Genomic DNA, 26472 nt, shown 5'->3' with positions numbered 1-26472 from the left:
ATGAACAGTCTACACCTGGTGCCTGTGCTCTGGTCTTCCTACTCACCTCACCTGGAACGAGAGCATCTGCCACATCTCTGATTTGCAAGAAGCCAAAGAGGTCATGGGAACCAGAACTCGAACCCTGTCCAGGTTTGAGGTTTAGATAAATAACAACAGACATGTCTGATGAATTGGGAGCAAGGACACAAAAGACATCAGATTAGTAGGAGGGGAAATGAGTGTCAGAAAATGAAGAAGGAGCTGAGCATAGTAGGCTGGGCTCAGTAGCAGTTCCCATGGTAGGTCTCGGGTGGGTAGCATGTCTAAGAGCTCACTATGGATTCTAAAGTCAGTACTAAATCTTGTAACAAGGCTACTTGTAGATACTGAAGCATGCTGTTGTGATAAAGTAAAAACATTCATCTCTGAAAAGGCAAGGATGACAGGAAGCTTACTGTAGTGTTGTTTGATTGTTATACTGTTAAATAGTTCTATTCAACTTTGTCTTTTTCTAGAGGTCCTTTCCTAATTCAACCATTTTTCTTTACTACACAATAAGAACACTAGCTTTTTGTGTGTGTGTGTTTGTTTTTTTTTAATTCAGTTTTATTGAAATATATTCACATACCATACAATCATTCATGGTATACAATCAACTGTTCACAGTACGATCATATAGTTCTGCATTCATCACCACAATCTATTTCTGAACATTTTCCTTACATCAGAAAGAATCAGAATAAGAATAAAAAATAAAAGTGAAAAAAGAACACCCAAATCATCCCCCCATCCCACCCTATTTGTCATTTAGTTTTTATCCCCACTTTTCTACTCATCCATCCATACGCTAGATAAGAAGAGTGTGATCCACAAGGTTTTCACAATCACACTGTCACCCCTTGTAATCTACATTATTATGTAATCATCTTCAGGAGTCCAGACTGCTGGGTTGGAGTTTGCTAGTTTCAGGTATTTACTTCTAGCTATTCCAATACATTAAAGCCTAAGAGGTGTTATCTATATAGTGCATAAAAATGTCCACCAGAGTGACCTCTCAACTCCATTTGAAATCTCTCAGCCACTGAAACTATTTCGTCTCATTTTGCATCTCCCTTTTGGTCAAGAAGATATTCTCAATCCCACAATGCCAGGTCCAGATTCATCCCTGGGAGTCATATCCTGTGTTGCCAGGGAGATTTACACCCCTGGGAGTCGGGTCCCATGTCAGGGGGAGGGCAGTGAGTTCACCTGCCGAGGTGGCTCAGTTGGGGGGGGGGGGCACATCTGAGCAACAAAGAGGTACTCAGGGGGAGACTCTTAGGCACAATTATATGCAAGTTTAGCCTCTCCTTTGCAGTAATGAGCTTCATTAGGGCAAGTCCCACGATCGAGGGCTCAGCACATCAAACCGCCAGTTCCAATGTTTGTGACAACATCAACACCAGTCCGGGTGAGGAAGTCCAACACTTTCGCACCTTCCCCCGGCTCCTCGGGGTGGGGTGGGGGGAGGCTGTAAATATATTTTTTATTATCTGCCCAAATTACTTTGGGATGCAGAACACTAGCTTTTAACAAACCACAGAGATTATATCCCCATGTGACTTGCTGTCACAACAGCTGCTTTCAGCACCTTTGGCACCCGTGGTTCCCTCCCTTTGTGGGGTCATTCGTGGGAGCACTTGGAAAAGGCCTACCAGGCAAAATACCTCCCCAACGGCCAGCACAGAGGCCAGCAGCCACCAGGGCAGACAGATACGGTCATGCTGTGTTTAGACATTAAGCCTCCAAATGGCTTTCATTACAATGTATCTGCTGGAAGAGTTAAGAGAGAAAAAAAAAGAAAGAAAAAGAAAGAAAGATAACACTTTTAGATAGTATCAGCTCTTAGGCACTTTGTGAATTAAGTTATTGGGTCCTTTAGCAGTAGGTGACTTAAAGGGGAGGAAAAATAAAAGGCAAAAAATAAGATCTCAGGAAGCCCCCTCTTTGGACGTGGGAGGTGCATCTCTGTGGGCTCATGGTTTGGTAGGGACTCCCAGTGGAAAGAATCCTGGTCTGGGGTAATGCCAGCCCTAAACAAATGGGGAAAAAATTAGAATGTCATGTTTGAGCTTTACAAGTGGATATTCAGTTCAATTTTTATTTGAATTCATGCAACAATCAATGGTATTTATTCTACTCATTATTCCTCCATAAAAAACCACCCCGATATTGAGCAACCTAGAACAATAACATTTATTTTGCTCACAAATTTGCAATTTGGGCAGGGCTCAAAGGGGCAGTTTGTCTCTACCCTATGCTGTGTCATCTAGGGTAGCTTGACTGAAGCTGGAGGATCTACTTCCAAGCTCTCTCACCTGCTTGCTGGAAAGTTGATGCTGGCTGTTGATTTCTCCATGCAGGTCTCTGCACGGGGCAGCCTGGGCTTCCTCGCAGTACAGTGGCTGAGTTCCAAGAGCAAGCAACATGACAGACAAGAAGTGGAAGCTACTAGTTTTGTAAGGCTCAGCTCCAGCAACTGCACAGGAGCCCTTCCACCATGTTCTATTGGTCAAACCGTAACAGAACTCAGCTTGAAGAGATGTGGACATAGACTTTACATTTCAATGGGAGGAATGTCAAACAATTTGGGGGACATGTTTTTAAAAGTGCCTCAGTGTATCTGTCAGGGATTATTTCTTCAGTTTCCTACCAAAAACAGCTAGGTAGATGATGCTCTGAAGATAACAATCTATCATAATATTTCCTATACAGCATTATCTGTCTGTTGGTTAGACTTCTAAGAGCATTCATTTGTGATATCTGTGGTAGCTTGGCAAAAGGGCCACAGGTTATATGTTCTATCTAGAACTGAAACCTGCATGCTTACCTGCTCATACAGCCAAAGCATCACTCAGGCTGGTGCCCTGTCCTGAGGTATAAATTATCATGAGTCTCCCCCATTTTTGGTGTGTAAGGTGACACGATAAGAATACTTCACAGTGGCGAATTCATTTAAATGCTATTTTATAAATATGAGAGGAACATTGTAGGCATTGTATAAGCTAAAAAAAAGTTTCTGTTTATTCTGGCTTACTCAAGATTTGAATAAAAATATTGTGAATTTAGTGGGGCACTGTGTTGGTTTGTATATTTATGTCCCCCAGAAAAAGCCATATTCTTTAATGCATTCTTGTGGGGGCAGACTTATTAGTGTGGATTGGGTTGGAACCTACTGGTTCAGAACCATGGAGATGTGACCCACCCAACTGTAGGTGATAACTATGATTGGATAACTTCCATGGAGGCGTGGCCCTGCCCATTCAGCATGGGTCTTATTTAGTTTACTGGGGCACTATATAAGCTCAGACAGAAGGAGCTTGTAGTGAGCTGGAACTGGGACAGACATTTTGAAGACTGCCGTTGGAAGCTGATGCAGACATTTTGGATAGCACCATTTTGAAACGCACCCTGGGAGCAAGCAGACGCCAGCCACATGCCTTCCCAGCTAACAGAGGTTTTCCGGATGCCAAAGGCCTTTTCTCCAGTGAAGGTATCCTTTGTCGATGGACCCTTTATGGCCTTAAGACTGTAACCTTGTAACCAAATAAACCCCCTTTTATAAAAGCCAATCCATTTCTGGTGTTTTGCAAAAGGGCACCATTAGCAAACTAGAACAGGCACATTAATACTTCAACCAAAAGATAGGGATGGGAACTTAAGAAAATGAATCAAACCAGTTGTATCAGCTGAGTGTTTGGTGATAAGCAACAGACAACAACTCTTAACTAATTTAAGCAAAAAATGGGTTTATTAGAAAGCTAGTGGGGGAGCTCAGAAAATGGAAGGCATTTCTGGAACTTCAGCAGACAAGTTCCAGAAGAACAGGAGTTAGGGCAGCTCTGTGGATCTAGGGGTCTAGAACTCAAGACATGGCATGGCATCAGATGTCCCAGCTCTAGCCACCTTCCACCATTGTAGGTCTTCATTTCTATTACTAAATTTCCAAGAGTGAGGATATGATTGATCCAGCTTAGGTCAGTTATATCAACTTTGGATTGGTTAGCCATGGCCCAGGGATAGGGCTGGTGGCTTGGCCGTGGCCACTGGGAGAATGCTATAAGCTGAGCTACCAGCCCAATTTGGATCAACTATGCCAGTTAATATTGATGTTAATTTTCAACACATATTTATTGTTTTGACTAGGCATCATTTGTACAAAATTATATATATGCATATAGATACATATGCCTAGACATACATTTTCTCTCTCGCTCCTCTCCACCTTCTCTCCTCTTTCCTCCACCAATTTTCTCCCTCTCCAGAGACCAACACTCTTTACAATTATTTATATATCCATCCAGAGATATTCTATGCAAATATAAGTAAATAAGAAGTATATCTCCTCTCCTACCCTTTTTTACATGCCATTTCACACCTCGATATTTCCTCATATCTATCAATTGTAATACGTTTTTCCTTGTGCAAAAACTTCTAAGAGGATGTTAAAAACATTATCTAAAATAAACTTTAAAATGATCTATGGATTTACACTATTCTTAGCTAACTGTTTCTATAACCATGTATAATTTAGAGTTAGTTTATCACCTTTGAACTGAGGCTTCATTTATAAACATTTTGTCATAGAATCTGTTTTGGTTTGCTAAAGCAGCCAGAATGCAATATACCAGAAATGGGTTGGCTTTTACAATGGGGATTTATTAACTTACAATGTACAGTTCTTAGGCTGTGAAAACGTCCAACTCAAGACATCAACAGAACTCTCTGAAGACAGCATGCCAGCATCTGGGACACTTCTGCCACATGGGAAGGCACATGGCTGGTGTCCACTGGTCCTTCTCTCCTGGGTTGTGTTGCTTTCAGCTTCTGGCTCCAGTGGCTTCCTCTCTCAGCTTCTCTGGGTGTCCTCTCTCTTACCTTCTTTCTCTCTTAGCTTGTCTGGGGCTTTTTTTTGTCTTTTATCCTCTTAAAAAGGACTCTAGTAGAGGATTAACACCCACCCTGGGGCAGGCCTCAACTGAAATAACCTAATCAAAAGTTCCCACCTACAACAGGTCTGCACCCACAGTAATGGATTAAAAAAACATGATAATTTCTGGGATATATACAGCCTCCAAACTACCACACAGAGATTGGTTATAGTTTTTTCCCTCACTGATGGCATCTCCTTTTACTAAGAAAAATGATAATTTAGTCCACTGTGTATTAACATAATTTAATCTTGTCAATAATGGCTTTAAGAAGGTTTAATGTGAGAATTCATTACTCACTACATTCTTCTCTCTTTGCTATGTCCCCCCCAAAATTTTAAATGTTTAACAGATGCCATGTACTATTTCTCAATCACTTTAAAAGTTAATCCATTTTCTATAAATTTATAGGAATTCTCTATCACAAAGAATTATATTAGTATTTAATCTTGCTATTTAAAAATAAACCAGTATAACAAAGTTTATTTAAATATATATATATACACACAAACAGATATATATGTGAGTATTTATATATAGCCTTGAATCCACTTATTTTTAGGATATTTGGTAGTTTGATACCTCCAAAAAGTTTTATTTTTCACATCAGGTTTAATTCTCCACTCTTTCGGGTGAACACTGTACTGAGTAAAAATTCACCCTGCATATCACATTATCCTGTATTGGATATCTCTCATGAATGAATCAGCATAAAACATTTCAACTTTCTTATTTCTTATGTAACATACTTGCCAAAAATGGTGTCTGCTTACTGACACCTTAAATGCCTTTATTAACACAGACCAAGCAGAAAGTTTGGTTTTATAATCTGGCAGGTTGGCTCTCAGGTTTTTAAAAACCATAGATCAGAGTGGAGGCAAGAACCTTATTTAACCAGGTGATAAGTCTGTTCTGATGAGGTAAATCCCATGGACTTATGGAAGCAAATAACCATGGACAGATTCAACGGAAAATGTTTCTTTGCCATAGTCTTTTCGTAGGCAGTAGAGGAGTTAAGTGCAAAGACTCTGTAGCCGGAACGCTTAGGTTCAAATCCTCTACTTACCAATTGTGTGACTTTGGTCAAATTATATAACCTCTTATGCTTCAGTTTCTCCATCTATAAAGTGGTGATAATAATAGTACCAGCCTCACAGAGTTGGCATGAGGATTAAATGAGTCAATACACATAAAGGATGTATAATACATTTGGCACATATGCACCCTGTAAAAATGTTTACTGGACCCTCTGAGGAGCTGTATAGAATTGCTTGCTGGAGGGATGAATGAAGGGGTATTAATTCATTGGCACCCTGTCTTCTTGATTAAGGGCTGCCCCAAGGGGCAATAACCCCTTGTACCTCCAGGTTTGTGCATGCATCATGATGGCTGAGCAGAATCCTACAGGTGTTCCACATAGGCAGAGGAGTCCAATAACCAGAAAGCAAGAGATGTGAGTTAGAGCTGAGGCAACGTTACACCTGAGAGGTGCTAGTTGCCATAGCAATGGCTAGAGGAAAGGGATGCACCATGAGGTGGTGAGGTTGTGAGGTTGTGAGATTTACACACAAGAGATACCTGACACACAGAAACAAGCAGTAAATTAACCAAGAAAAACAATAAAAGAAGAGAAAAATCATTAGAATGAAATTTATCTAAATATAGAAAAAAGTTTTTTTAAAAAAAATCAGGGAGGAAGAATAATTGGTTGATAAATAAATGTGAGTGTGTATGTGTGTGTGTGTGTGTGTGTGTGTGTGTGTATGTGTGTAGCAGAGTCTTGGACTAAATAAGTAATGATTAAAGCCCCTGCCCATTAAACTATTTCCCCTATTGATTCCTTGACTTCGTCAGCATGTGGATGATTCTGAATGAAAATACATCTAAAAAAAGTTACTCAATGGTGTAAATGGCTTCTTTTTATTAAGAGCAGGTTGGCATAAAGAGGTGTTGGCCAGGCATGTACAGAGGAGAAGGGGGTGGCAGTGGAAAAAATTCACATGTGATCAATCTGCATACACTTGAATATGTATTGTTATGCAGTGAATTGTGTCCCCTCCAAAAGACATATTCCAGTCCCAATCTCCAGTCCCATGAATTTGACCCTATTTGGAATAGAATCTTTGAAGATGTTATTAGTTAAGATGAGGCCAAACCTAGCTGCTGCAAGGGAGAGGCTAAGCCCACTTACAGCTGTGCCCAGGAGTCCCCCACAGAGAGCCTCTTTGTTGCTCAGATGTGGCCTCTCCCTCTAAGCCCACTTGCAGGTGAACTCACTGCCCTCCCCACTACATGGGATGTGACTCCCAGGGGTGTGAATCCCCCTGGCAATGCAGGAAATGACTCCCGGGGATGAGCCTGGACCTAGCACTGTGGGCTTGAGGGGATCTTCTTGACCAAAACAGGGAAAAGGCATGAAACAAAATAAGGTTCCAGTGGCTGAGAGATTTCAAATGGAGTCCAGCAGTCACTCTGCAGGGTATTCTTATGCACTGTATAGATATCACCTTTTAGTTTTTAGTGTATTGAAATGGCTAGAGGCAAACACCTGAAGCTGTCAAACTGCAACCCAGTGACCTTGTTCTTGAAGACGATTGTATAACTCTGTAGATTGCATAGTATGTGCCTGTTTGTGAAAACTTGTGGCTTGTACTCCCTTTATCCAGTGTATAGACAGATGAATGGAAAAATAGGGACAAAAATTAGATGAAGAATAAAGTGGGATAGAGGGAATGGAAAGATTTAGGTGTTCTTTTTTGCTTTTATTTTTATTTTGGAGTAAGGGAAAGGTCCAGGAGTTGATTCTGGTGATGAACGCACAATCATACGATGGTGCTGCGAATAATTGATTGTACACTGTGGATGACTGTAGGGTGTGTGAATACATCTCAATTAAACTACTAAAAAAAAGTAAACGAATAACGGGGAGAGGAGGGGAATGGGATGTTTTGGATGTTCTTTTTTTATTTTAACTTTCATTTTATTTTTTGGATTAATGAAAATGTTCAAAGTTTGATTGCAGTGATGAAAGCATAACTATATGACAATACTGTGAACAACTGATTATACACTTTGAATGACAGTATGTTATGTGATTACATCTCAATAAAATTGCATAAAAAAAAGATGTGGCCAAACTGGATCGGAGGAGGGGCAGCTGGTGCTAATCCAAATCCAATATGTCCCGTGTTCTTAAAAGGAGGAAGTTTGCATACAGATAGAAAGAGAGAGAGAAGGAGAGAGAGAGAGATGGCCATGTGATGGAGGCCGAGATTGAGGTTTGCCACAAGGCAAGGGGCACCACAGATTCCAGCCACCGCCAGAACCCTATGCTCTTAGACTTCAGGAGAGGCACGGCTCTACTCATGTCTTGTTTTGGACGTCTAGCCTCCAGAACTGTGAGACAATAAATTTCTGTGGCTTTAAACCACCCGAAGTACCCACCACCCAGTCTGTGGGCACTTTGTAATGGCAGTCCTAGGAAATTGAAACACACATGTATAATCCAGCACAGGCAGACATATATGTATACACCACAGCATGATCTCCTGAACTTTTAATCCAGAGACTCTTGGGGCCATTAATTCCCCCTGGGAATGTCTCCAGTATGAGAGTAGGAGGGTGGCGTTGTGCTGTCTGCAGGGTGGTGTGTTTGCCCCCTCACTCCCCGGGCGTACAGATTCCTCTGGAGAGCGGGCGAGCTGTCAGGGAAGATGAACCAGGTGATTGGCAGCAGCACATCCATTTGCTGGTTCTTGCTCCTTTAACTACTAACACTGGCTTTTATTTACTAAGCGTTGAGGGCACTGAGCTAAGTGTCTTACATGCATTTTCTAATTCATACCCAATAACAGCCCAGTGGGGGTACTATCCTTTTCCTGAAGATGGTGGAATAGGCACAGAGAGGCTAAATAATACACTAACATCACACAGAGAGTTCCTAGAAGATGTAGGGCTTGACCTGGTGAGCTTCTGATTCTAAGGCTGGAACTTTTCCACAGTAGCAACATATCTCCTGTAATTAACTTGGGAAATATACATACACATACACATAAATATACAAATACACACACAATTAAGTTGATGTAGAAATCTTCTGGAAGAGACATTCCTAATCTGTACTATTAACATTGTCTACAATGACTGATGGCGATGTTAGTAGTCAATGTTTTAGGGCTCCCTGAAAAGTTTCCTGGAAGCATCAGTGATCAGATAAAAATAACCTTCCCATTAATTCATTCATACATCCCAAATATATATTGAGGACTGCACACAGAACATTCACCCAGGTAGATCATATTCCTGGCCATATGAGAAATTTATTAAGAAAACAGGTCTCAATAAATATAAAAGCAATGAAATAAAACAGAGCATGTTCCCAAAACAAATGAAACTAAACAGGAATAATAACAGGAAGATATCTGGAAAATAACCAAATATTTTGAAAATAAACAACACATCTCTAAAATAACCAATGGATAAAAGAAAAAAGAAAAAGGACAACAAGGGCATATTTTGAACTGAATGAAAATGAAAACACAAACAGAATATAAAAATTTGTGGAATGCAGTTAAAGTGATTAGAGGGAAATTTCCAGTATTTGTAGCGGAAGAGCTCATGATGATGCCCTGACGACCTTGCAGGTCGCTATCTAGGACACTCCTTGATCAAATACCTGTGATCCTCCCAGATAGGTGGGCTTGTGAGGATTTGCCTCGTGGCTATTTCTGAGTCGTTTCCCTAACTTGAGGGAAGCTGCCATGAAGCAGTTTCTCATCTGCTTCTGTCTCAGTTTCCTAAAGCTGCCATAACCAATGACAACAGACTGGGGGGCTTAAATCAGCAGAAGTGTATTCTCTCGCCGTTCTGGAGCCCAGGAGTCTGAAGTCAAGGTGTCGCCAGGACCACGCTCCCTCCAAAGTCTCTAGTGAAGAGTCTGTTCCTTGTCTCTCTCCTGCCTTCTGCTGGTGGCAGGCGATCCTTGGGATTCCTTGGCTTGTAGACACATCACTCTGGTCTTTGCTCTGTCTTCACCTGGCGGTCTCCTCTCTGTGTCTATGTTCAAATGTTCCTCTTCTTATAAGGACACCAGTCATAATGGATTAGGGCCCGCCCTATGACTTCTTCTTACCTAATTACATCTGCAAAGACCCTATTTAAAAATAAGGTCACATTCACAGGTACATATATATCTTTTGGGGGGACACAATTCAACCCACAACAGTTCCCTGAATTTTGGTGAGGTATGGGATGTTTTGCCTTGCTATCCCCTTAGGGTACAACTGCAGACCATGAAACCACTTCGCTGTTGCATGGAATCGGCCCCTCGGCAGCAGGGTTCCCCATTTGTGTTGTCTGTCATCTGGCCCCTTTTGCTTCAGGGTCATCCTGTGAGAAATGCAGGAAGCTGATACCAGGATGATGTGGCTTTAGCTGTCTGTGTAAATGATAAACTAAAGCAATCCATTTGGGCTGATTGTCTCCTTACCAGCCAAATCTATAGAAGTATGGCAAACCATCCTCCAGCCACCACTGCACTGCTGCCTGTGGACTGCTTGGCAGTATGAAATGTTTACTTCATAAGAAGGGAAAGGCCTCAAAACCATGATCTCAACTTCTGCTTTAAGAGACAAAAAAAAAAAAAAAAAAAAAAAAAAAAAGGAAATTATATCAAAGCAAGCAGAAGAAAGGAAGTAATAAAGAACAGAAATCTAATCAAATAGAGAAAAAATTTATAGAGATAACAAATAAAACCAAAAGCTGATTCCTTGAAAAGATCAACAAAACTGTCATGCCAATAAATTTGACAATTTAAATGAAACACACAAATGTCTTAAAAGACATAAACTACCAAAGCATACTCAAGAAGAACAGGTAACCTGAATAGCTTTATAACTATTAAAGAAATTGAATTCATAGTTTAAAACCTGCCCACAAAGAAAACTTCAGACCCAGGTGGCTTCACTGTGAATTTTATCAAACATTTTAGGAAAAAATAATACCAATTCTACACAAATAACAGAGGATGACACTTCTCAAAAAAATTTTTTATGAGGCCAGTCATTATATGATATCAAAACCATAAAAAAGCTTTAAAAAAAAGGAAAACTATGGACAAATAACCCTCAAGAATACAGATAAAAAATGCTTAACAACAGTTTAGCAAGTTGAATATATGTAAAAAGGACAATATATTATGACTAAGTGGGGTATAACTAGGAATGCAAGATTGGTTCAACATTGGAAAATTGATCAATGCAATGCACCATATTACAGACTAAAAGAAAGACCAAAGGATCATCTCAAAAGATGTGGAAAATACATTTGATAATATTCCACATCCTTTAGTGATTTTACTTTTTTTTTTTTTAAAGAAATCTCTAAGCAAATTAGAACAGAATTTTCTCAACCTGAGGAAGGGCATTTATAAAAACTTACAGTTAACATCATAAGTAATGGTGAAAGACTGAATATTTTCTCCCTAAGATCAAGAACAGGGTAAGGATGTCACTTCCCAACACTTCCATTAATATAGCTGTAAGCCCTAGTCAGTGCAATAAAGCAAGAAAAAAGAAAGAAAAGGCATACAGATTGTGAAGGATGAAATAAAACAGTCTTTATTTGTAGATGTCATGAACACATATAGAAAATCTCAAGCAATCGCAATAAAATCTACTAGAACTAATATGTGAATTTAGTATGGATACAATGTCCATATATAGGACACAATGTCAATACACAGAAATCAATTTCATTTAGATATACTAGCAATGAATAACTGAAAATTAAAATAAAAAATATGTTTACAATAGTATCAAGAACATGAAATTTTGGGGGTGCTGGAAATGTTCTATATCATGAATGTGGTGGTGGCTTCATTATTATATACATTTGTTAGAACTCATAGACTTGTACCCTCAAAATTAGTGAATTTTATTGTATGTAAATTATACCTTAATAAACAGAGAGAAAGAGAGAGGAGGGCACATTATGTAACAGATTCTAAGTGCTGAGGGTACATAGGGAACAAAACAATGCTTTTCTATTGTAGCTAACTTTCAAGCTGCCCCGAGGCAGGGGACAATGAATGAATGAGTATGTCTGGTAGTGAAAATGCTAAGAAGAAAAATAAAGCAGGGCCAGGGGATTAAGGGTAGGGGTCAAGGGGTATGAATTATTTATATAGAAATGGTCAGGGATGGCTTGTCATTGATAAGATGACAACTTGAGCAGATGCCAAAATGAAATGAGTGCATGAGCCATATTGATATCTGGAGAAAGAACAGCAGGAATATGCTTGGCAAGTTAGATTAAGGGCAAAGAGGTTGGTATGGCTGGGAAAGAGGGAGCAAAGAGGACAGTGGTAGAAGATTGTGTGTGTGTGTGTGTGTGTGTGTGTGGTGTCACGTAAGGGCTTGAAGACCACTGGAGGGCCTCTGGATTTTATTCTGAGTGACATGGGGAAGCACTGGAGGAGTGACATCATCTAACTTCCATTTAAGAAAGATCATTCTGCTGCTGTAGAGAAGTAGGGAGGTGAATTTAGATGACTCTTGGAATCATCCAGGCTATCTATGATGGCGGCTTCAAATACTTCAAATACCGTGGCAGTGGAGGTGTGAGAGGCAACTATTTCCAGGGCAGGGACAACAAGACGTGTTGATGGGCGTGAGAGAGAGAAGTCAGGATGCCTTCAAGGTTTTTGTGCTGAGCAGGTGGAATGATGGAGCTGCCACCCAATATGAGGGGAGAAGAGGGTGGGGAGTTGGGATCAGAAGGTGGTTTTGGACATGTTCAATTTGAGATCCAAGTGCAGGTGGATAGGCAGTTGGATATAGCAGTCTGGAGTTCAGGCGAGAGGTCGTGCTTGGAGACCTAAATCTCGGACCGAACAGAGAAAGTCCTGTAACGTATTTGGGCTGCCCCAAAACAGCTGTCCTCAAAGCACTACACTTGTTTTCTGATGCCGAATGCCAACTCTGAGCTGTTCTTAGGGAAAACCTGTTCGCAAATTGGGCAGCGTTTTACCTCGCTCATCTTCTATTACGCCACATACCAAACGAGGAACGATAAAAACAAATCAGGCCCCAAATTAATAACCTTGCTTCTCCGTAACATGCCTCACAGCAAAACACTACTAAGCCACAGCTGGCACGGGGTCTTCAGCGCTTGCCCCTCCACCCCCGGCCGGGTTTGCCGTCGCGCCTGTCAATCATCTCGGATCCGGTGGTGATTGGTGAAGGGTCGGTCCGAGGGTGGGGCGAGCCCCGGAGCCCCGACCCTCTGCGAGGTGCGAGTCGGCTTCCTGCGGCGGCCGCGCGGGGGCTACGCGGGGGCTACGCGGGGGCGACCGCGAACCCGGAAGGAGCGCCCAATGGTTGTGGTTCAACGCTTGGGTAGTTTAGCAACCCGCGTCAGCCTCGGGTTCCCGGCCTGCAGGCTAGGTAAGATTGATTTAGGCCTGACCCAGGTGAGGAAGCCGGACCCTGACCGAAGAGAGGCACCGCTCTCATGCCGGGGACGATCACTGGGGTTCGAGCCGGGACTGTGGTCACGTGCGCCGCCATTGCGGCGCTGCTTGCGGCCGCGCTCGCGCTCTACTGGCCGCCTCTGGACGCAGGTATACTCTGCCGCGGAGCCGTTTCTCCCAGGCGGGAGGGAGGCGGAAGGCTTGCGCCCTCTTGACGTGCTTGAGGCGCTAGCCATGGAGCTGCCTGCATGCGAGGGCGAGGGCTTCTCCGGGAGTCGCGCCGCCGAGGTTCCCAGAGTTAGTCCCGAGAAGCGGACGGGGGCCGGAGGGCCGGCAGCGCAGGTGGAGGAGAGCCAGGAGCTCCCCGAGGCGCGCTCCGCTTGGCCTGTGTGCCGTCGTGCCGAAGGCAGCGTGGGTGGCCGGCGGGAGCCAGCCGGGGGCATTCCTGGAGCGCGGCCGCCCGGGCGAGGCTGGGGGGGCGGTGCCTCCGCCTGTCACCGGAGGAGAGGCGGAGACGTCGTGCGTGAGTGGCACCAGAAGGGCGGAGGGAGGCGCCGGGAAGGGAACGGGCGCGCGGGGAAGGGTCGCGGGTGCAGAACCCGGAGGGGGGCCGGGAGGCGTATCAGCCGGGCGCCGGGCCGGGGTCAGGGTGGTGGTGGTGGTGGTGAGAGGGAACTGGGGCGGGCTCCGGCGGAGCGGAGGCTTCAGTTGTCGTCGCCCGCGCGGAGAGCGGGCCCCGGGCGGGCGCAGGGCGGGCCTCCGGAGCCTTGTCGTCCGAGTGGCAGGCAGAGCCGGTGCGCGGGGCCGGGCTCGGCGGCAGGCGCCAGGGTTCCGCGGGTCACGGGGCCGTCTTAGCGCCGTCCCCGGGCCTGGCGGCGACGTTTGCACGGGGCTCTCGCTAGGTGTGGATTTGCATGTGAATGGCGGCGCCAAGCGCGGCTCGACACCCCCTTTTAAACTTTGTTTCCGCGGCGGGCGGAGCGGAGTGAGGGGAAGCTGCCTCCCGGCCCGCGTCCCCCGGGCCCGACAGAAGAAATGTGAAGCGCTGCGGGGAGCTATCCTCAGTTTCCCCGGCTGCCCGGCGAAGGGTCGGTGGTTTTTTTTCGGGCTTTTCCTTCCCCTTTCCTCGCCCGGCTCGCGATCCGTTTCCTCGCGCCTACCTGGGCCGGGTATGATGATCACTCACACCCGGGGCTTCCTGTGGTCCGATCTGGAGACGCGAGCCCTGCTGGGCATCTGGGGCGAGGCGGACGTGCAGTCGGCGCTGGACGGGAACTTTCGGAACAGCCATGTGTACCGGGACGTGGCGTGCAGGCTGGCCGAGGTGGGCTTCGATCGGACCCCGGAGCAGTGCCGGATCCGCATCAAGGGCTTGAAGCGCCAGTACTACCAGGCGAGGAACGGGCTCCCCAAGGGAGGGCCTGTGCGCAAGGCCTGCAAGTTCTTCGACGAGATGGACCGGATTCTGGGCTCCCGGGTCCCTTCGGGCGGCCTCGCGCTCCTCCGTGGAGCCCCAGCTTCGGGGGATGCTGCCGTCCGGGACCCCGCGGCGGAGATGGACTTGACGGGCGAGGGCTCTTCCTTCGCGGAACATCGTGTCAAGGTGGAGTGTGCCCCCTTCGCCATCCCCGTGCCTCCCGGCGACGGTGAGTGCAGTGTGTGTGTGTGTGACCCATCTGGGAGGGTTAACCTACGCGAACCGCAGGACGCAGAGGGTTAACCTGGCGCCCCTGAGGACCCGCATCCCTGGCTTTGGCTACTGGACTGTAGTCGACTCTGAGCTTTTTTAAATAGGACAAACTAGGGAGAAAGAAATTAGGCATAGTCTGAACAAGTGGATTTTAATTATTTGGAGCCCTATACCTCCATGTGGTTTTTTTTTTTAATGTCTTTCTGTTTACTCTATGAATATCAGTATAGCTAATATCTTTTGTTCAGCTAAATAGCATGTGTATCGTATTATCTCATTTTTCCCAAGGTGGGAAGACTGCTGTTACCTTCCTATGTATAGAAGGTAGAGGATCTGAGAAAATAAGTTACTAATCCAAGATTCTACAGCTAGTAGCTGAAATGTTAAATGCAATCTAATGTGACAATAAAGAATAGTTTTGCTCTAGTAGTGGTTAGAAAGGTTTTACCATGTATATATATGTTGGACATGGTCAGAGAACAATCAGTTGTTAGGGAATTTGGGCCTTTTGTTTTCTGGCAGGCTTGTTCCAAATGTGTTGAAGGGCTTGCTACAAACTGCTTGGGTGGAGCTTCTCTGCTGGTTTCTACACCTGACAGTAATCAGCTAATAGCGGAGAGGCTTCTGAGCACCACTTTGTTTTAGAGATTTTGGGGGTTAGCTCCTTGTCTTAAATTCACACGCTTATAGTTGGTTAGCAAGATTTTTCTTTGAGTTTGTTTGAAGTTTTATTATAAAACTGGTTTGCTAAGCTTTTGCCAAAAAATAGGTAGCATCTACCTAGATTACTGACTTCCTAGCCCAGATTTTAGGGGTTGGGAGGGAGTTACAGAAGAGTATCTCAGTTAATTTAAGGACTGCTGTGATGTGCTCTTAATTAGTTATAAATTCACATTAAAGCACTTTTGGCATAGAGAAACAGTAGTGAGATCACAAAAAGCTGCAGTTGGTAAGTAATTCCGGAAAACAGCCCAGACTAAGAAATCGATTTAATTCTCCAGTCTTTCTCAGCCAGACTTCTTTAAAACAAACAAAAACCAGACAAACTTGACCTGTTTTTCTAGACTCAGAATTGTCATAAAGACCAAGTTACTTCATAGGATAAATTTCAAGTTGCCTCTTGTCAAGGCCTTTTTATCTTCAGAACTTTGTGGATAAGTCTAAATGGTGTATGTCAGGAAGCCAGCTGAAACTTTTGGTTTACTGTTAGGTGTAAGGGAATTTAACTGACCTTCCTTTGACCCTTTCATTAACAAAGTATTTGTCTCAGGTGAATGGGACAGAATGATGGTGGGCAGTTTAGCTTTTACTTTGTGTTAATACAATTCCTATTAAAAAAGTGAAAATGCTTTGCTTCTTGATGAGTTTTTTCCTCCCAAATCGTTCCAGAGGGCATTTGTAAAGGATTTGACTTTTCCTCTGGTTGGTGAGGTGAATATTTGGTTAAAGAAAAATTGTTTCTTTTGCCTTATAATGTCAGTTTTGCTAAAACAGTATCTTCTGACTTGGCTTGTCCATTACTAACTGTGGCATCTTCACAGGTATGTCTTTCTGGGCCTCAGTTTCTTTATCTGTAAAAGAAGGATCAACTAGCTATTAATGAGGAGCGTGAACTAAGATGCCTTTAATTCACCACGCATTTACTGTTTTATTTTGTGCGAGGCATTGTTAGAGGTGATTGAGGGTGGGGTGTCCAAACTTGGAAAATACATAGCCCCTGCCCTTAAGCCACAGTATGGGAGAGGCACCACATTCTGTGTAGGCAAAATGTAATAGGTTCGTGATTGTCCATCAATTCGGATATGAAAAGTCCATTTTTATGTCCATTTCAGTCCCTATCACATGTATTTTCTGTGACTTTGAAAGGTTTCAGAACCCCACAGGTAATAGTAGTTACTTAACCCTTTAGTGTCTGTTAATTTTTAAGTACATAACAAAAAGATATAATCAATTTAGTATGCTTTTAAAATAATTTAGAAATTGACCTACATTTGAAAGATAATTTCTTACATGCATATCTTCTAATAGTTTAGAGGATTTTTGTTGTCCTCAAGGATTGCTAGACTCATTCCTTGTAGTATTATCATAGCCCATAAACTGGAAATACTGATAAAGTCTAAAATGTTTTTGCATAATAGAGGAGGAAGAGATAAATTTTGCATTGGTGAGCTGGTCAAGTTACTGTGAAGCTGACAGCATTTGTGCACTTTTGGCTCAACTACCACATTTCTATTTGAGATAAAGTAATAGCTCAAAACAAGATTTCCTGGATACCATAAAGATTACAATGTTAATATAACATGAGTTTTTATACAGTCAGAGCATATATTTTTGGGTTATGGTAAATTGGACTTAAGCTTTTTTAAAAAAGCTTAACTGCTGTAGAGATCTATCTGTCATAGAGCGTAGTTTAAATGGATGGTGTTTGTTAAGTCCTCTGTTATCTGACCCTTCTAATAAAGTATACCTTGAAGTGGAGGAAAAATGACAATATGTGTACTTGTCATTATTGGAGTAACAACCAAAATCATTATTTGCTTTAAAAATTGTAGGCTATAAGCGTATCGGTGCTCAGGCCAGCACACCTCCTCTTTCTCAACCAAAAAGATCAAAAAAGCACCCTACCAGTATACCTCTGGACAAGATGATGGGAAAACTTTTACAGCAAAGTGTGGATGCAGAACAGAAATTTTTCAGATGTGAAGAGCTGAGGCTTAAAATGGAGGACAAGCACCGGGAAGCGGAGCGCACCAGAGAGCTCCAGATGTTGCAGATGTTGGGACGAGTGTTAGCTGGGATTTCCTCAGCCGTCTCGCACAGGGCACAGTCCAGACCGCCAAGCCCACCGCAGCGAGCCTACCACCAGACCTACGGATGTGACATTAGTTATAATGCTATGGCGGCAGCTCTTGCTCCTCCCCTAGGTATTGCACTTTAGCACGTGGCTGTAGCTTAGTTTTGTGTCAAGTCTCTTGTGTTAATATGTGGGCTCTTCTTCTTTTGCCTGCTATAAGGCAAAGTACAAATGGGTAGTTAAATATTGGTTTCTTTTTGATATCAAAAGTAAATATTTCATACCCAGTCTATAGTGCTGTTTTCTTTTTAAGGCTTAAAATCTGAAAGTTAAAGTATAAGTGCGATGTTTATAAGATATAATCTCCTGTAATTGGGGGAAGAAATCTTCTAAAATATGGGATTATCTGCTGAACTGGTTTAATTTCTTTACTTAATGTGGGGATAAGAGTTTCCCAAGCATTGCCATTTAAGAATAGTTTTCATCGGGTATGTTAGATCAGTATAAAATGTTAATTTTTAACAGCCATAAATTGAGGTCTACCTAAGTTGTTTTTCTCTGATCTGATGTCGTAAGTCAAATTTATAATTTTTATGGCCTTAAATATGATTTAATTTGAAACACTGACGTATTTAAAGCTTCATACGCCTGTATCAGTGGTTCTCAACCAAGGGACATTTGGCAATGTCTAGAGATATTTTTAATTGTCACAATTGGGGGAGGAGAGTTGTGCTGCTGGCATCATGTGGGTGGTGGCCAGGCATGCTGCTAAACATCTTTCGATGCAAAGAGCAGCCCCTACAACAAAGAAGAAACTTTGATCCATACCCATAAATTTTTTAATAGGGTCAAGTGAATTCTTTTAAAACCATACTTTAGCCTGTCTCTTATGTTGTGGTTCATAATAATTCTGTTTTGACACTTCATGTTACTCGTGTCTTCCCCTTATTTTTGTTCCTTGGTGATCAGATATCATTATAGCAAAGGCTTTCTAAAGTCACTAGTTATATTTTATACCTTGTGTAGAAATTCTGCAGGGAAAATATTAGGTTAATTTTTAGTACTTGTGAACTTCGCAAACATTGTCCTGCCTTAAATTTAGAAAGAAGCGTTTGTAAAAACTGGAAAAAAGATTTTTACAAATCTTTTATGCCTGTCTAAAGAACAGTTTTATTTGGCAGAGTTTTTGCTAATAACACAATTCATTTTTTTGGTTGTAGAAGCTTTAGTAAAGTGCCTACTTCTATCACTAATGGAAGGTCCACAATTCCACCTTGAATTCGATTGTAAGTCCAAGAGCCTAAATTACTGCATATTAGGAAAAAATACTAAATCAAAGTTTGATATATTTATTTATGCTTCTCTATCTTTTTAAATGTCTATTTTTAGACATAAAGATCAGGGAAAAATTAAACTTATAGAGGATATTCCTATTAGGGCATACACATTTCAAATTATTTTATGTATCTTTTTATTTAGTGGCAATAAAAGTAATTTAAATTTCCCCCAGACTGTCTTTCCTTGCTTAATGTTTTAAGTTCGTAAATATTTTGAAAGACGGACTTGACATCCATTCATTTGTAGTAGTGGTTATAATTAATTCTTAAGTAATATGACATAATATCTCAATAGCCACTTCCTGGAAGAGTTACTGAAATGCTAGTTTGGGACAGTAGAACCCTGAAACCAGGCATCTCTAGCATCAGTATCTATAGTACAAAGGAATCAACTGGTTGTAGGGATATTTTATATGTGGCTAAGTAAATATTAAGTGATGGTATATAATAAACCCAGAACAGTGTAAGGAACCCACAACACCCTTTGAGTGACTGGTAAGCTTGAATTCTATGTTTCAATTCCTAGCCTTTAAAAAGCAATTGTATTTCTTGTTCTGGGGAATTTGAATGAGTGAATATTCTTTGATATTCTTGTTTTTTTTCCTATTGATGAGCCATATTTTTATTATGCTAGATATGTTAAGGCTTGAGACAAATACATGTTAAGCATTTTCATAACTGCATAGATTCTTCATCAGCATTCAGTGATATGATAGTTAAATTTAATAATAGCAACTCTAATTCCTTTCATGTAGCTTATCAAAGATAGTGCTAGGGAAAAAGGATTTTACAGTTATGCTGTTCAAAAAATAGTGGTGCCTGGTGCTTTTAAATGTGCATAGTGAAAAGACAAAGTGTAATCTTTGGATTTGGGGTGCAGGATGGGATTATGAGAAGTTGAATGAATTGAGGGGGGAAAGACAGATTTAGAGCAGGGTTGCTTTGTTAACTCCGTGTTGCGCTGCCCTGCCTCTGTGGCCTACCTCTGAATTAAAGGATGGGAGGTAGTACTGCAGACAGCGGTTTCCTTATTTCATTGGGAGCGGAATGTCAGTGATAATGAAAGACGAGAGTAGCGGGGATTAGCCATCTGTATTTATTGTTGAGCAAGCCTAGTCGTGCTTTTCCTTGGCCAAAGATTTAATCCTGTGTTGGTTTGGAGGTGAAAAGGTGTTGGTTTGACAGTAATTAATATTATATTTTCATCTTGGGGTCTAAGCAGGTAGTGTGTCAGCTAAGAAATTTACATCTCCTCATTAAAGAAAATTACTTGTATAATGTTGAAGTAAAAAGTAAATTTTGAAGTGTTCTGTTAAAGATAAAACTGTTTTACCATGTAGAGCTGTGTCAGCTCTTGGTCTTTAGTTGAACTCTTAATATCTTTAATTTTCTTAGCTGCTGAAATAATTAGAAGGATAAAAATATTGGTTGCCTTGTTTGAGAAAATATGGTTTATATTTACAAAGAGTCATTCTAGAGAGAATATATATTTTGTCTATTCATACTTGGAGCTCTTTAGAAGACAGCATTTCTCTCACAGCTGAGCTGTTTAAATATTAAGGCAAAATTAGCAATGCAGAAAGTTTTTAAAGAAAGATCAAGTAAAATGTAGCTACTTAGAGACAGTTAAAAATGATAACTTATTTTAAAATGTCACTTTGAACCCAATTTAAAATATTTTATGTTCTATATTTAGAATGCTATTTCTAGGTTGTCTAATTAGTATCCACATGAGTTTTGGAAATACAACTTTAATTTAATTGGGGAATAATATGAATCTGTCAAACTTTTGAAGATGAGAGTTGTAGGTTATAAATGGGAATTTGCTTTTCCAATATGAAAGCACAGAAGAGACCTAATAAACATAAAGGAAGATTGAAATATAAATATTTATAGTTTGTCAAGGAATATTGCTTTTTTTAGTTGATAAAACTTTCTGAAAGATTATGTAGTCTTTCAACATGTCTGATGCATTTAAAAATAAACAATATACATAGCATGTATTAGTGTTATGTTGTTATTTCTGAACATCATTTGCTTACAGAAATAAAATAGTGAAACCACTGGATAAAAATCTATAGTATCCATTTGCTAACTTTGGAAAGTGTTTTGGTTAATGGAATATTTTAAGTCTCTGTTCTTTATGTATTCTAGTAGATATTTACCTTTCTGAATGAATTTCATTTTCCTGTTTTTCAGTTTTAGAAAGAGCATTTTCACTACATAAAGCACATTCTATAAAGGATATGGAAAATACTTTTCAGTTGGTGAGAAATATTATACCTCCTCTAAATACCAAAAAGCACAAAGGACAAGATGGAAGAATAGGCATAGTTGGAGGCTGTCAAGAGTAAGTTACAAATGTAAAATGTTTGTTAGTATTTAAGAGAAATCGATCCATCTGTCCATCTTTCCACCCATCCACACCCAGTATTTTTCAGCGATCAGTGTTTTGATTAAACATGAAAAACCTCTAAAGAAGCCTTGATTGAATTATTCACTGGTGTGTGTCAGTGTTAAGTTTTTGCCTTTGGTGAGATGTGGAAACATTTTTTTCTAATTTTATACCTTTCTGTACCTACCAGACTTCATACTATAAGCATGTATTACTTTTATAATCAGGATAAAAACATTCTGTCTGCTTGGTCTGCTAAATCAATTTAAAACTATTCTTGGAAGCCATTTATGAAAGTTATCAGATCTTAAGTTTCTTCAGGGTCTGCTTTATCTACTCGTTTTATATATTTTGCTGCTGTGCTATTTGACACAAATTATAAAGATTTACAATTTGTCCCTCTTTGTAAATGATATCTACTGCCTCTGACTTAAATTCTTTGATTACTACTTCTGTTTCTGCTTGCAATTATGTGATTTCTCTTTGCCTATCCTTTTATTTTCAACTGTTTATCATCTAGTTAAGTGTATGTCTTAGTTTGCCAGGGCTGCTATGACAGATACTACACACCAGTTGGTTTAACAACAGAAATTCATTGTCTTGCGGTTTCAGAGGCTAGTGGTCCCAAGTTCAAGGCATCGGCAAGGCCATGCTTTCTCCCCCAAGTCAGTCCTCCATCAGATGGCCAGCTCTCGTCTCCCCTCCCCCCTCCCTTGTTCCTCTCCCCCTTCCCCTCCCTTCCTCTCTTCTCTTTTCTCCTCTCTCATTTCTGCTCTTCTAGTTTCTGCTGACTTCTGGCTCCTCTGACTGACTCAGAATTTCTTCTCTTAATAAGCTTCCAGTCATATGGATTAAGACCCACCCTGATTTGGTCTGGCCACACCTTAGCTAATAATAATATCTTCAAAGGGTTCTATTTACAAGTGGGTTCACACCCACAGGAACCTGGATTAAGATAAAGGACGTGTCTTTCCTTGGGGTACATGATTCAGTCTACCACAGTATATTTATTATAAACAATATATGGCTGGATTTTGTTTCTTGACCCAATCTGGCAGCATCTGCTCTTTTTTAACAGGGAAAATAAACCTATTCACATTTAGAATCTACTTACCTTTATTCTTCCTAAGATATACTTGCCTGTATTCATCCTAAGATTCTTAAAGTTTACTCTTTATGTTGTGTTTCCATTTTTCCTTCCCTTATTTTTGCTAGGGTTTTCCTTTCATTAATTTAGAAATCCTGTTATTCCTTTTGAATTCAGCTAGTAGTTATCCTTTGCACTCTCGGGGGACAGAGTGTTACTGTTTGCTCACTTCACCCCCCTCCACAAAGGTGAAACTTGTAGATGACTTAGTCCCATCTTACCTCCTCTTTGATGTCAGCCTTCCTTAGTTAACAGTTAGACTAAGAATTCCTAGCCTGACTGTTAACTATTGAATTTAACTTTGAATATTGTAAGAGATATTGCTGTTTATTTTATTTTCTTCTTTTACGGTTTGTAGTTTGGGTAGGAAGACTTTGAATTCTTTGGGAGTATTTTCTTTGGGCAGAGTATGTGGATGATTTTCTCTCTGAATCACGGCTCACTGCATACCTCACTGCATCTTCTGCTGAGGCAGGTGAACTGAATTATATCTTGGCTGAGTGTAGGATTCTTGAGTAGAAATCATTTTCTTTTGGTCATTGCACATTAAAAGTTTGATGCATATCCAATTCACCTTCATTCTTCTTGCTTGGAAGTTTGTAAAATTTTCATTTTCTTTAGATTTTAGAGATTTCTCCAGGAGACATCTGATTTTCTTTTTCCATTGATCTTGCTTGAGACATGGTGAGTTTTTTCAGTCTGTAGACATCAGTCCCTTTGGATGTTGGAAATTTGCCTCTATTACTGGTTGTTTACTAACTTCTCATCCATTCTTTTTTCTCCTACCACTGGACTCTTGGATCTGTCCTCCGTGTCTCTCATGTTTCCCATCACGAGTTCTGTCTCATTTTTTGCTCTCTTTTAATCTCCCACTTGATCTTTTAAACATGAAAGTCATGCTTTTTGGTTCCAGAAAGTCCTTTTATTCCTGTATTGGCTCACTTTGAAATCTCTTAAGGTCTTTCATTAAGGTTTTTCTTTAACTCCCCTGTCAGTTTATCAGTCCTCCCTGTTAAGGTGCTTAGCTTAGTCTTGCTCCCTCTGCTTGTGTGTCTCCATTCCTCCTCCTCCTCCTCCTCCTTAGGTGTGCTGTTCTTTTTTCTTTGCTTGCTCCTGGCTCTGTCAGGTCTAGCGGTTAAGGTCTCTCAGTATGGGTGCACTCTTGGGTGGTGGGGGACAGAAGTTTTCACTTTTGTGGGTTAGCTGTGAACACCCTCACTTAGCAGACAGTTAACACTCAGGCACAGGGGGCTGCTTCCCTGGAGGCAGGGGGAGCCCTTGCCTGGAGGAATAACAGACGTCTCGCAGAACCTGAACCATGGAGCCCAGGAGGCCCAGGCCGACTGCTGTTGGGCCCTCAGTTCCCATCCAGTGCTGAGGGGAAGCAAGATCCATCACGAGCCCTTTTTGTAGAGATGCTGGACTGTGATCAGGTATACCCTTGGGGAGAGGTTGAGAGGGAGTCAGGGGTTGATTCCTCAAATCCCCTCCTTGTCTTGCCTTATATTTTGGGAAGACTACCTTGGAAGACTTGGCCGTAAGTTTTGCTTTTGAGATAAGTTTAGTAATGTAATATTCTGGGGAATAATTATCTAACTTAAGATATGTCAGTTTTAGTGACTAAACTTTAAATATGGAAATACTTTTATTTTTATCATAAAATTAATCTGCTTGTAAAAAAAATTTCAAATATAGTAATGTGTAAAATGAAAGTTTCACAATAGCCCACATCATAATAAATTACTGATGTTGTTAGCCTTCTAGACTTTTCTATGCATATAACTTTTTTTACAAAAATGGGACCATGTTTTACATACTGTTTGGTTATCTGACAGTTTTCATTTAACTCTATATCATGGATGTCTTTCCATGTTAGTTCATACAGATCTATTCTTTTTAAGTGGATGCATGGTATTCTTTGTAAGTATGGGCCGTAATTTCTTTAAGCAATTCCCTATTGAAAGGCAATAGGTTATTTCAATTTTTTTCTATTAATAATACAGCTGTGGATGTCCCTGTAAATAGATATTTTTGTGCTCTTATCTAATTATTTTTGATGAACCGATTCCTTGAAGAATTTTTACTGGATCACAGTGCATACACATTTTAAATTACATATCTGTTATGTACATGCATGTATTATATATTAATATATACATAATTAAAGTACATTTACATTTTAAACATTGCCTAATTACCCTCTCCCCCAAATTGCTGTAGTGTATACTCCTATCAGTGATGTTCAAGAGTGTATTCCCCTTATACCCTGTAGTTATTGCAAACTGTAGGTAACATCAACCTTTACTAGTCTAGAAAGCAAACTGTTTTTCATAGTTTTAATGTATTTCCTTTATTAGTGAGGTTTATCTTCATGTTGTGAGCTGTATATATGCAAATTCCATGTTATGTCCTTTCTTTGGCTGTTGTGACACTTTTCCTTCTTTGTGAGAGGCTTCATGCAGGTAAAGTATACCATTTTTTTCTGGTGCTCAGTATTTAACTTGGTTAGTAAAACACTTTACTGTTTGAGATTAATATATAAGGTACAATCTGATGCTAGGTACAAAGATTTTCCTTTCTTTACTTGAGGTGACATTAAAAATAAAGTTCCAGGAGTTCTGGAACAGTATGATGGAAACAAGAGGGAGATGTTTGTCGTCTCTTTCTGTTTGTCGCAGAGGCCCAAAGTTTAGTCCCTAATACGAGATGACTGCTGCCTCTCTTCACTGTTACCTTCTGACAGTTGGGTTCCAGTCTCCTCTGGGACGGTGTCTGCTCCTCTTATGTCTCTGAACACGTGGTGTCTATCCTGGAAGAAGCCTTCAGTAAATTCTTACCATCTTCTTGACCTTTTAGTTTAAACATGCACATTATAAAGAGACTGCAGTAACATGAAGCCGGAATTTGACTCTGTTGAAACTGTATAAAGGTTTTATGTAAGAGATTTACTTAATGGTCTGATTGTTCATTGAACATTTTTTGAGTGTCTACTAGGTGTTGTCAGTGCTGTACATGTCATACTTCGTGTCTTTATTTTTTATTGATAAACCTCAAGTGCTTGCCTCAATGTCAGAAGTTTTTTTGACTCTAAACATCTTGTTTTTAGGTACACTGGAGCCCCATATTTTGCAGCAATCTCGGCTCTCAAAGTGGTATGTTTACTGCTTTACTGGAATTTTCCTAGTAAAGAATTGGATTATTTAAATACAATTTAAGCAAATGTTTTCTTGTGGAAATCTAAATAACATCTTAGGGTAATTGTAGGTAATAGGAGTACCCTCTTAAATCTATCCTCACTTCTTGTCCAGCAACAAAATAGCTTGAATTTAAATTCTTCTTCTTTTTCTAAACTAGAGTTTTATTATGTACTTTACGGAAATTATCCTGGGATGCCTTTTCAGATCCTAACTTAAGCAATTTAAATCTATTAGACTATGTAATTTCCCATGCATTTTGATCAGGTTCTAATTGCCCAGTCATAACAGTTAATGAGAAGTGGGTTGGAATCCTTAGCCGTAGTGCCTGCTTCCTGTGAACCTTCATTGACGATTACTAGTCAGAAGGAAAAATGTAACCTTTTAAGGCTGAGCTGGTCTGCAATGATGCTGCATGACTTTGACCCTGCTTCTTGGGTGGCAGCAAAAATCCTTCTTTCTAGGTATTACATTTATGTTACTTTTCCTAAGC

General features: G+C 40.9%; 1 protein-coding gene across 8 annotated transcripts in view; it reads left to right on the top strand.

The window, feature by feature from the left end:
• The first annotated feature begins 13222 nt into the window (after positions 1-13222).
• The window catches only part of NAXD (NAD(P)HX dehydratase), a 45297-nt gene continuing 32047 nt past the window's right edge, over positions 13223-26472 (top strand). For 3 of the 8 annotated variants that reach the window (XM_037800670.1, XM_037800668.1, XM_037800671.1), the window contains exons 1-5: positions 14107-15068; positions 17665-18036; positions 19127-19192; positions 21443-21593; positions 25892-25937. In XM_037800670.1, coding sequence (XP_037656598.1) covers positions 14594-15068; positions 17665-18036; positions 19127-19192; positions 21443-21593; positions 25892-25937 — 1110 coding nt within the window. In that variant the 5' untranslated portion in view covers positions 14107-14593. Of the gene's footprint in view, positions 13573-14106; positions 15069-17664; positions 18037-19126; positions 19193-21442; positions 21594-25891; positions 25938-26472 lie in introns of those variants that run through there. The other 5 variants (XM_037800673.1, XM_037800672.1, XM_037800669.1 and 2 more) reach the window with 5 other exon arrangements.

The sequence above is a fragment of the Choloepus didactylus genome, chromosome 12 (genome assembly GCF_015220235.1).
Source record: "Choloepus didactylus isolate mChoDid1 chromosome 12, mChoDid1.pri, whole genome shotgun sequence".
In the NCBI taxonomy this organism is placed as follows: Eukaryota; Metazoa; Chordata; class Mammalia; order Pilosa; family Megalonychidae; genus Choloepus; species Choloepus didactylus.
The sequence above is the reverse complement of the archived record's forward strand: the minus strand, read 5'-3'. Positions and strand labels throughout refer to the sequence as shown.